Source organism: Convolutriloba macropyga, unplaced genomic scaffold (assembly GCF_964194025.1).
Source record: "Convolutriloba macropyga unplaced genomic scaffold, txConMacr16.3 SCAFFOLD_1778, whole genome shotgun sequence".
Taxonomy (NCBI): Eukaryota; Metazoa; Xenacoelomorpha; order Acoela; family Convolutidae; genus Convolutriloba; species Convolutriloba macropyga.
The window spans coordinates 1-12,500 of record NW_027452854.1 but is presented as its reverse complement, the minus strand read 5'-3'; the positions used below and the strand labels follow the sequence as shown (position 1 = coordinate 12,500).

The 12,500-nt window shown below is 34.5% G+C and overlaps 1 protein-coding gene across 1 annotated transcript; it reads right to left on the bottom strand.

Moving 5' to 3' along the window:
* Positions 1–8,326: 8,326 nt before the first annotated feature.
* Positions 8,327–12,038, bottom strand: LOC142357851 (uncharacterized). The gene is made up of 4 exons (XM_075409354.1): positions 11,002–12,038; positions 10,452–10,576; positions 9,538–9,635; positions 8,327–9,020 (listed from the first exon to the last, which is right to left on the bottom strand). Exons 1-4 carry the CDS (start codon positions 11,318–11,320, stop codon positions 8,660–8,662), a joined length of 903 nt encoding a protein of 300 aa, XP_075265469.1. The 5' UTR covers positions 11,321–12,038; the 3' UTR covers positions 8,327–8,659.
* Positions 12,039–12,500: the final 462 nt, after the last annotated feature.

Below are 12,500 nucleotides of genomic sequence, written 5' to 3'. Positions count from 1 at the left end.
CAAACCTCATCAGTAACCTGTGCAGCAAATAATTTTTTGGGCAAAAATATGGCCATGCTCAGTGAATTCTTGTGAATCAAAATTTTTAACTTAGGGTTAGTGTCGTAAAATAAGCAAACAAATCTATTGACGCAGTTCTTTCGTTCCAACATTAAATTAACGAAAAATTAAATTATAAAATTCAGAATTTTCAAGCGTTATGAATTATAATATTTTTAAAAGTTTTTTTAAAAATTGAGGTTGATTTTTGAAAGTCTTCTTTATTTCAATGTTGTCACAATCAAAACCGCTGGGAAAGATCTTTCCAAGAACAATTAGTGGCGGTCAAAAAAGTCCCAGAACAAAAAGGAGGAAAATATTCTCATACAAAACAGTTTAAGACAAAAAACATTAAAAAACAGACAAAAGTCTCGGGAAAAAAAGTACCAACCTCAATCCCATAAGAAACAGTCCCAAATAGGGATCCATTCTCATACGAAAGAATCCCAGACAAAACATTAAAGAAAGGAAAATTTATTAACGAAAAAAGTTATTAAAAAAGCCATAAAAACTAAATGGGCCCACGCAAACAAAAATCCCCAAAAACGCGTTCCCAAATAGTAAATTGTTCTCATAAAAACAGTCCCAGACAATCCCATTGAAAAAATGAGACAAAAAGATAGCAGGAAAAACAGTCCCATATAAACAGTCCCGAATAAAAAACATTCCTACAGCAAATCAACTTAATTCCTGTGACTATTCATGATCGGCGATTTCTGACACAAAATGGCCAAGTAATTTTGAACTGAATAAATCAATTGAACTGACAAAAAACTGATCGAACAATATGATTATAAATAATCAAAAGTTATTTTTTTGACCTCTAATCAGTAGCGTGACCCATTAAAATGTTTGTTTAATGAAAAGATTTTTTATATTTCCACTCATTAATTGGGGTTTCTTGGAATCACTTTGTCCAATTTCATTGGTTTTCTAGAAGTCTGTTTTGTCTGTTCATTGAAGTCGAGCTACGGCAAACAAAAGAGATCAAAATAGCAAAGATATCAAAGAGTTCCAAGCTAAAAGAAGAAAAAATACGCTCAATGTTGTGGCAAAAGTTTTTTAGTGATGTTCTGGGTCGATCGTAAGTGATTATATTAAACTTTTTTATCGTGAAACCTTAAAAACAACGAAAAAAATTCTATGAAATTAGTAAGCTTACAACTACGTTATAACAAAGAAAACGGTGAAAATAATTTGTTCATAAACTATACGTCTCTGTCTTCGTTTCGACATCAATCTGGTTGTGTAATTGTACAAGGAAAATTTCACATAACGAAAATATCAACCAACAAATAGGAAACTAGCAACAACAAACTAAGCAATTTCAAAATCCAAATATTCTGTTCCCTATGTATTCAAATTCACATCCCATTTACCTAAAATACTTTACCCTAAGTTTTGTTTCCAAAAAAATAAATTAAATTCAAATTCTTTGACTCCAGGAATCGAGATTCATATGAAGTTTTAGCTTTTTCATTCATTTCACTGATATGTGTCATTAGAAAAAGTTAATTTTTTTCGTTCAGTTACATGTTAAGAACTTTGTTCAATTTTACTTTTCCGCCAGGACACATATAAACCCATGCCTTACCGAAAAAAATCAATCTAAAAATTTCTAGCATTTATTAGTAATGTGTTTTGCCGGACATTAAAAAACCGGTTCGGATGATTTTTATCTGTTAATTTTCTTCTGTTCTTTTTACAAAAATTGTTGGCAAATCAAAAATTGTTTTCCTAACTTAAACCTGCACCTAAGTTGTGGAGAAAAATTAGGTTTAGCTTATGCATCATACTGAATTTTTCCCGGCAATTTTTTTCCGGCATCCAGAGGAAGACCCAGTTTTTCTCGCTTTGCTCTTCGGTTCCAAGACAATCTTTTCTTTATTATCAAAATAGACTGGCTCCCGCTATTATTAGGACTTCACATACAAAACTACACTTCATCTGGATCAAAAATTAAAACGTTTTGCCCAGTTTTGCGTCATTTTACATATTCTGATGCCACATATTTTCTATATAGTTGTATTGAAAGTATAATTTCAAATTTAGCTCTGATAACCAAATTTGTAATTATCTGAGTCCATTTTCAAATGATTTTTCGGCTCATGTATTTGTTTTTGTCTAAATTTTCATAATTACCAAAGTAAAGTAAAAAATTTTGATTAAACACAAGCCTTGTTTCCGCTGTAACAATTTTCCACAATCAGCTGAGCTATGCAAATTGCAAAACTAATTTTTTATTCAACATGATGAAAAATTAGGCATTCCCAGTTTGAGGTGACAGACTGAATTGACCTCTGATCAGACGGTTCCACGCCAAACTAATCTCTGATTAAACCATCCCAAACCGAAGCAACCGTTGATCAGACTGCTGTGAGCTGAAAACCTCGCGTACGTCTGAACTCAAAGTCTGATTTGAAGTTCCCAGATGGAAGTGACAACTGATCGCGCACAAATGAGACCATTGTCCATTATTTGGTGGGACTTTGGTCCAGGCCAGTTTGACAACACTGTCCAGTTGTTTGTGCAGATGTTTGAAATTATCTCTGATCAGAGCATCGCCAAACCGAAATTACACTGATCAAACCGTTTGCCATATCGTCAAACTGCGAGGCCGAGATACTTGCCAGACTTATGTCCACACGTTTGGGCGCTCAAAATTACTTCAGATCAGACTAGCGTGCACTTGAAAATCACTCATGATCAGACTAGTGTGTACTCAAACCCTCCTCTGAGCAGAATAAGGTGCGCTCAAATCCACCTCTGATCAGTCTCAAGTGCGCTCAAAATAGTATGTTTAGCGGTTGCCTTTGGTTGTGGACAAATCTCTAATAATGTATAGCGGAAAAAAATGATTTTTGCATTTATATAATCAATTGCAGAAAAGCCAATTCTAAGAGCACTGCCAATAACACACCAATGTATTTAAAAACTGATTTGCTTAATAAAGACTCGGTGCAAGTTCCTGAATCAATTGATGAACTTGGACAGCTTTCCAGAAAACGCGTTAAATCTGCAGTTGTTTGAAATTGCTTTTTGAAGGAGACCGGCAATTGCTATCAGCTGGATCGCATGATTCTGATTATCACCATAAGGCTCTAGGTAAATGTATGTAAGTAAAACATTGCTTTATTGTTGAATCTTGGCATAGCCAACATCTCTCACTCAAAAATTTTACTAAAAACAAAATTAAACAAAAAATGCAATCGAATTGATTTCTGACACAGTTGCACTCGAAATCTTCTATGATCAGACTAATATGAACTTGATTCCGGCTCTGATCACACCACCTCAGGCGGAGGTGACTTCCGATCAAAACAAATTCAGACCATTGTCCAAACTTTTGTGCGCCCGAACTAATTCCCAGACTCCGTACTTTTGGTCTGGAAACACATCATATGCGTTTGATTTGGGTCTGATCAGTGGTCAGTTCCGCATAGCACCTCAACGTGGGTTGTTATTACTGTTCATCATGGGCTTTTTTACTGTATTTTTTTACAATATTTTACTGTTTTCTGAGGAGAACTACTCAAAATTCACTACTAAATGATAAATGTATAAAAATTGACGAGAAATACCAGTAAAACTTTAATACTGGTATTTGTTCTCATTTTTTTGAGATTTGTAATTTAAAAGTGTCATTTAAAAGTGTCATTTTGAGCATTTAAAAGTGAATTTTGAGCAATTATCCTCAGAAAACAGTAGAATACTGGCTCACTACTAAAAGCTTCAACAGTAGCCATTCTTTTTTTCTTACTTTTTATCGTAGCTTTTGATCCCAATTGATTTCAATTCTATCATTCGTTGTTAAACAACAAAAAAACGTGTAATATCAGAGACGATTTTTATCCTAAACTCGTATAATTTTCTCTCTCAAATAAATGCAAATGTAGTTAAACTTCCAAGTTGAAATATGATTCTAAAATTGATCATTGAAAACTGGTTCGCTTTTGCTGGCAACTTATTGGTCATCGCAACCTCGAGAACGATTAGAAGAAACCAAATAAGAAAAAAATAATCCTGACTTGTTACGAAAAGAAAGAAATTCATCCAAAATTTAAAATAGAAAAAGTTTCAAATTTCAGCAATAAATTCACATGAAACAATTGTTATCTATTAGATCTACAGTCGTCCGTAAATTCACTCGAATTATACGTGTGAATATTTGTTTCGACCCACTTTAGTGGCGGAGGAACTATATACTCAACTGGGTTTTTTTTGTTCAGAAAACTTTGGCCGATCGATATAATCATCGTAGAGAGTTGTGGGTAATATCATTAGAAAGCCCATAGAACATCATTAGAAAGCCCATATATTATCATTAGAAAGGCATAGAATATGGAATTAAAAAGACTTTTTTAATTTTCGCTTTTTATAGGGGGTTATCGAGGCTTAAAACTTTGTGAATATTAGATATAATTCAGCTGTTTTTCTTCACATTTTCGGTATTTTTGACCAATTTTTTGCCAATTTTGCTAAAATATTTTAAAAAATAGCTCTGGTATTATTGATTTTGTCTGTAAAGATAAAAGAGGGTTGCTGAACTGTTCGATCCGAGTTTTTTGACTGGAAGGAATACTAAATTTTTCAAAATTCAGACTTTTTTCGTCAAAAATGAGACCAAATTTGCTCTTTTTTAGCCCGCTTGCTTTAAATTTGCTGAAAGTAGACACCTTAAAGCTGCGGCCATTTTCTTTTCAAGCTTCAAAAAGAGCTATTTGTACTCCCGCTGGATTCAGGAGTCTTCTGGAATTATAGTTTGGCCAGTTTTTCAAATTTAACCTCGATAATTATTTAATATGCGTCATTTATTTTCGACAAAATGAAAACTTTAGTTGGAAAATTGATGTATTGCGCAACCATTTGAACAATCGTTTGCTTTGATAGACGCGCAGCAACTACTGGGCTGATCTTGATCTCAACATGGATCCTGATGATAAAAAACTTTGTAGAATTTAATGGGACGCGACCTTCTTTTTTTTCAGAATACTCCCGCTACGTAAATGTTTTTCTGCAAATTACTGATAAAAATTTCGAATCAGGGCTCAATAAAGGACAGATAATTTTTACAAAAAACGAGGCCCAGCGACATTATAAATTAGTTTCAGAGTTTGACTCATGGCTTTTATGGCTCTGACCAATTGTTTCCGTAAAAATATTATGGACTTCTTAAACTTTGCTTTTATTTGTTATTTTTTGTAGTCAAAAAACTTAGTGTCCCCAATCAAAGATCTAGTTAACTTTCCAGGAGGTATAATGAACTTAGACAACTCTTCAGTTTTTATCTAATGTCTGTTATCACTTTAAATATATTTGTTTTATGAAAAAATCGGTGATTTTTTGAATTTTGCCACTATTTTATCTCTTCTCTCAATTTCGAGCGCAATCACAGTAAAAAACAGGACGAAACTGAGTTCTCTTGAGTAATAAATTAATGTTGGTAAGGGTTTGATTTTCAACTAATGGTTTCTTTGTTTTGGTACTAAGCGTTTTCATTTTTTCTTTTTTGAGCGTAATTAGGATTTTACCAGTTCATTTTTTTCCTTGTCAAATTATCAAGTTTTTGAGAAGATTAATTGAAAGAAAGCATATTATGGAAAAAACCGTATCTGGATATGTTAATTGTTTTTGTTAAATTGTTTTTGCTTTTTGAGCTGAGACACAGTTATCTCGCAAAATTTTGTGGATTTTTTCGTTTTTGCCTATGTTTGTATTTCTTTTGTTGTTGCACGCCATATACCTGATAACGATACGTTGCTTTCCCAGGACATATAACACAAAACTTGTTTTAAAATTTCAGTTTATATCTGTTTGTTTTAAAGACTTTTAAATTAAATTTTGAAAAAAAAATTTTTTTTCAACTGCTTTTTTTGCTCCCATTTTTGTCGCCATGTGAAGTTGAATTTACTGGAGACCATAATACAAAGGATGATCAATCATATAACAAGGTCATCCAGAAGGTTGACTGGCGAGCTTTTCAGCTCACAAGCAGGCCACCTTGGCAAGGCTAAAAGGAAAGGAAAGGAAAGGAAAGGAAAGGAAAGTAAATCTCAAAAGGAAGGAAATGTCACGTAATCTCCCTAATTTGAAGTCTCAATTAGTTTTTTTTAATTCAAATATTTTTACGCGCTTGGTTATATGCGCTTGAATGATTGCTCCGAACATTTAGTTTCATAAAAAATTTGCGATATTCTTATATTGTTCAATTTTGGGTTTCTTTTCGTTGTCATTGCTATATAGTCCTTTATAAGGAAGACTCACGGATGCTGAGATGACTAGAAGGTGACAATTTACAGTTCTTGCAGGTAACATCTCATAATTATAGTGCCTTGATCAGTGTGATGTTGTAACATTGTTTGAAGTTTCGGCTTCTTTATGTGTTTGTTGTTGTTGTGTGGGGTTTTGAATTAGTCTCATTTTTAACAGGCCCAAATGGCTCACTGTTGTATGGCAACCTAATCCATCGCTTTTTTTGAAATCATAAGTCTGTTGTGACTTTTGAAAATGTTTGTTTTCAAAAACATATTTGGGTTTTTGAGCTTTGTCGTTTTTTAACTAGTTTTTTGGTCGGTTTATAGCTGTCTATGAAAGCGCAGGTCACCACCCGTTTTCAGTGAGCTATCTTAAAAACTGTTTTAGCTTCAAACAATTGCTTCTCGGCTTTGTTACTTCTGTTATGACAAGATTTCTTAAAAAGTTTAGGATTTTTAGATTGTACTAAATTTTAAAGGATTTGTTTTCTTTTTAATTTATAACAAAAATCGTTGGCTTTGAGATTTTGCGGAATTTAACATTGGATAATGACATATCTCTTTTGCTTCCAAAGGAGATATAAATGAACATTTTAGTGATTTCATTTGATAACTAATTACTATAATAACTGCGATATTAATTGTTTTCAAAAATAGAAACGTATTTTAGAACTTCTTTGCTCTTTTTGTCGACCTGTTGACCAGTCGCATTGAGAACAGGTCCTATTTTTTTTCTAATGAAGTATGGGTTGAATTCTTTTGTTAAGTTTTTTCTGATGCGAGTTTGATTTTGCTATGAGTTTACTATAAGCATCGATTTTTGGTCGCAAATAATATATGTTGTTTGATTTCTATTATTGTCCTTAATGGTTGTCCTATTATCAAAACTTTCATCTGCCCTCTAGCGTGGCATTATTGCATTCCATTGGTTGTTTCTTGAACTATATGTATGTTTTTGAAAGTTTTCTATCTCTTCGTCATTTGGTAGCCAATTGAGTCAAGAATGTGGATGAGCGGGGTCGGAACATTATGCGCACATTACGGAGCCTCCTTGTTTAGCTGAAGCTTCATGAAAGAATCATCTAAAATTGTTTGAGGTTCAATTTGTTTTCATTTCTTAGTTGTTTAACGTTTTGATTCCCGTTAATTCTCACAGGTGAAATGAGGTTCGGACAGAATACAATTTTGTTTATGTTTATTCTGTTATTCTGGCATGCCAAGTCTTTTAAGTTACTTTTTCTCTCACAATTCAACTCAAATGTTTCGATATCTGGAAATTTTACATATATTAAAAAAGTCTCTGGACATTTAGATTTTCATTCATAATGTAAAAGGGTTCCGACAAAGCTCAAAATGATTTATTCAAGATACAAATTCCTGAAGTGAATTTCTGCTCAATTACTTCTGAATTTATGGTCTTAGGAGCATTGTGTGAGAACGCAAGTTACCTGAGCTGCTTGATTAATTTTTTTCGAGGTTTTTCAATGCTGTGAAGTAAACTGTTTATCAATAGATTTCCTATCTTAGATCTGAAAGATTACAATTCAAGCTTTGTCTCCAGTTCAACGTGTTATTCATTACAATTTAATCTTAAGTCTACCTTGAAACCTGTATAAAGAAACTCTTAGCTTTTTCTGGGTTTTCTCTGTTATAACCACCTTCTTAGAAAGCGTATACCCCCCCCCCCCCCACCCTCGCCAACACCTACTTGGCCACCCACCCACCAACAAGCACACACACACACACACACACACACACACACACACACACACACACACAAACACACACACACACACACACACACACACACACAGACAAACAAACAAACAAACACACACACACACACACACACACACACACACACACACGCGCGCGCGCGCGCGCGCGCGCGTACGTACGTACATACAAACAGGCAGACATTACCGCAAATGCGCCAAAAGGGTGGACTAAAGTTTCGTGGAGGGGTGGAGAATGGGAAAGACCCCTTCTCGTTTGCCAGCACTTGGGACTATTCTGGGAACAACAAAACTGTATGGAGAGGTAAAAACATCTTTAATCTCGACGGAGGTCAACGTCAGAATAAAAAGTATTACCAATTTACAATTATAAAATATGTACAGTCAGTTTATGTCGAGAGAGCTTCTAGCTGATTCTATTCGTCTGGGCCATATTATATCTAAACTGTGTAACTATCCAGAAGGCGATGAAAGCCCACCTCTTTTCTAACAAGGCTGCGTCCAGGAAAAGTAGGTTCGATTCTCAATCAGGTCTGTAACTTTTTCTTGGGGTCTTTGTTGCATTGCGTCAATTGAGGAACGTTGAAAATTATCGGCAGGTGTTACTGGCAGTTATAAAATGAATTTTGTTTAGGATAAAACTTGGTAGTGGACAATTGGGGTGATAAAGGGGAGTTCTCGGCTGACTAAGGTTTTCCAGTCGTGATCTGAGGCATCGAATCGCGAAGCTTTCATCCAATCATACTTGGTTAGAGTGACTAATGTAGTCTCCATCTCCCCCTTTAGAGGGTCGATTAAAGATGCCAGGGTGAAATTTGGGTCGTCGCTTTGGTCCAGACGGCTTTTGATTATTGAAGATAGCGTTTGGGTGGAGGTGTACAATTCAAATGCTAGGTCTGTAACGAGGGCTTTTAGAGTCCAGGGTGCTGGGACTATGTCCATTTGTCCGTTTGTGACTGCATCTTTTGATACAAATTCGTTGGGCTCAATTCTGTAAAAGAGAAACATTTTTGATCAGTTTCTAATTTTCTCAAAATGAATAAAATTAGTATTTGATTAAACTATTTCCATCAAAAGTATGACTTCAGCATCATTGTTTGAAGGAAACTAATGTGTTGATAACAAAAATCGAAAACTTATGCTTTTAACGCAGGGGTACATATTGATTTATGACTGCAACTTGTAGCATCTTTCATGAGAGCATCGCATTATGAGATCCTTGAAATGATTACATCGTCTCTCAAACTATATTTCTTCTCATGTATCCGCGTGATAAATTTAATGTTTAAATGTATATCTAGTAAGTAAAAGTTTTACATAAAAATTAGAAAAAAAGCTATGATAAAGATGTGCTTTAGCTATTTTACATCAGAAGCATATGGACTGTATCAGACTCTGATTCAGACAAAATGTGACCTGAATCAGTCTATGAATCAGTGTTGAATCAGGTAACAAAATAACGCTAAGAGAGATTTGTGCAATGATTAAAGAAAGATTGATGACTTTACCTGTTAACGACTAGTTTGGTCCATCGCTTGTAATTGTAGAAAACGACTCCTTTCGCACTGATCACTTTGTGCATAAGACAGCCGGCCTTCAATTTACTCTGAAACAAAAAGAACTTAAATGTTAGAATTAACTCCAACTATCACAACGGCGAATAATTATACGTTACGTGACTCTGTCTGAAGCCAATAAAAACTTCTGCCGTTTATCGAGTATACCCCGTAAAGGTTCAAGATGGTAAGCCAGAATTTCCATGTGACCTCTGCAGAGTCACGTGACCTTGCTTAAAACAAGCACTTTGCCAGCTCTAAAATTCTGACAAGTTTAAAATCTGACTCTGTTTACACGAAAACTTAGAATTACAATCTGGCTCTGCAGAAATCTGGAGTTTTAAAACTTGCGCGTGCGTGTTTAAATTGATTGTCGGTTAATTTCCAATCAGAGGTCTAGAATATAGTCACATCATCGGAACAAAAGTGGTTCGATGTCAGTTTATGAAGTATGTTTACTTTCAGAATTGAATTGATTGTCTTGACAAATAACTTTGTATTAGAAACCAAGTTAGCTCTTTTCATTTTACAACACAAGCAAATGGACTGTATCAGACTCTGATTCAGACTAAATGTGACCTGAAACAGAGTATGAATCAGTACTGATACTGTTCTGATAACGTACTCATAAAACTCCATCTTTAAGAGGCTCCAATTTTTGTATGACTCGTGTCATCGAAAAAATCAATGCTGCTGCAACTTTTGCTTGTTTCCACACTAAAGTGTTGCTGAGATCTCCTCGCCTAACCCAACCCCCCCCCCCCCCCCCCGCATATTCAAGCCCCACGCCTACCCCCCAGCCAACCCTCTAGGAAGCAAGTTAAGTGGAAGTACGTATTGGGATAAGAAAGGTGAATGGTTCTTACCAAGTACACGACGCCTTTCTTGTTCTGACAGATGTATCTGTTGGTCTTGAACATGGACCTGATGAGCCAGGCGTCTCCGGGGTATGTATCATCCACACTGCTGGCAGGTGTCAACTCATACAGAGCTGAAATAACACCACAAAAAATATAAAAAGGGTAATCATCTGTTAAAATCAACAGAAAAATAAAGAATAAGTTAGTCAATGATCAGCGTATTCAGCTTTCTTAGAATTTAAACCTTTTTTGAGTCTAACCTTATCATATGCCCATTTTGAAGTTTAAAAAATGGGGAAGAATTTTAACCACAGATATAAACTTTAGAACCTTTAACGCTTATTTATTTCAGGCAGGATATTTTTTCCTTCAATAACCCCCATCCCCAAGTTTCTTCCCTATAAAATGAGTTTCTCTCCATTCTACACTACATCCTATATTATTCTACATCCTTTATTATTAGATGCTTCAGTCAGTCAGTCAGTGCTTGCATATGTGTCTGTTAAAAATGAAAAATAAACAATAAATCTTCAAATTATTATATCTTCATTCTTACATCTGATCGATTGACTTTGGTCGGACAAAACCAATTTATTCGTTCCCTGTTTGATGCTCACAAACAGCCCTGTGTCAATATCATGCAACTGTACAATCTGATCCAGGTTAATAATTCTGTAGGATTTGTCGCCATTAGTCGTAGATTTCTCCGCCGTTTGTCCCGACTGTAAAATCGACTTGTCCTCGGCAGCCGACAATGATGTCGTCTCTCGTTTCAAACTCGTGGGTCTCATTACGTAAGCGTGTGATATAACAATTATGCAATAGATGTGTAACAATTCCGCAATAATAAATTTAGCGATTGATGATAAATGCATTTGTTGGGTGCCTAAATGACTAAATAATGACCAGTAGTCTAAGTGACGACTGAAAATTTATTAACTAGGTTAACTAATAATGAGTTATGACTTTATCTGGCGACTGTCTGGCAATGAAATAATTGTCGAAATAAATTCTTGACAGGCTTTGAATAATTCGCAATTTTTTTCGCTTCATTTGCTCTCACCTGTCGTGAGTTCGTAATCAGGGTTATTAATTATAACCAAATGAGGCAAAACTAGTTATGATTTTTAAGTAATTAAATAAAGATGCGCAGTCATTTATAGTGTGTGTGGTCCTTTAAAAATGAGTGATGATCGTAATTAAGAAAGGAGAACGCGTTTAATTATAATTGCTCTTTGGTTTTTAACTAGCTAGAACTTGAAGTTTATAACTAGCAGGGAGTTTGTTTATGTCAGACAAGTTAGCCGCAAAAGTCCCTGTTTACTAAAATTCGTCTTCAAATAAACATGTGCATGTTTTAACTCGCTGTAATGAAACAGGATCAACTTTCTTTGATATTTCAGTATAGTTTGTTTATCGCATTCTTGCATTTTGCACAAATTTCAAATGAAATCAAATCTTTTCATTACTCACGACATATTTAACTTATTACCTTATGACTTTGTAATAACCTACAGATTATAAATGATCAACAGAGTAAACAACCGAAATAAACCGCAAACAACTAGTTAAATATACTATTATAGTAAAGCATAATCGTAAGGTTAAATCGTAAGAAATGCGTCAAAGAAACAAGCAAAAAAATTCCGAAGATATGATTATACTTTGTAAAGCATTTAACCAATTGGAGCATCATAAATTCATGCGAGCATGATTTTGATACAAAATATTTTGAATTTATTTGCTCTGTTTGGTAAAATTGTCTGAAATAGAATTGAAATGCGATAAATCTTCGAACTGGTATTTGATAACTAAGTGTTTGGTTTAAATTTAAATTGACCAAGTTAGTTTTAAGTGTAATAGCTAAACTAACCAGGGTTTATTATAAATTTGAAGAACAGCCTTCATATAATGATTAATATGACATTTGATCAAAGCGAATTTTACCTATGATAAATAAGTGACATAAACTTGACACAAATTCTAGGTCATGATTTCATTTAGAATACTAAGAATGGACGAAGAGGGTGGCAATTTACTCTCGCTTATTAGAAC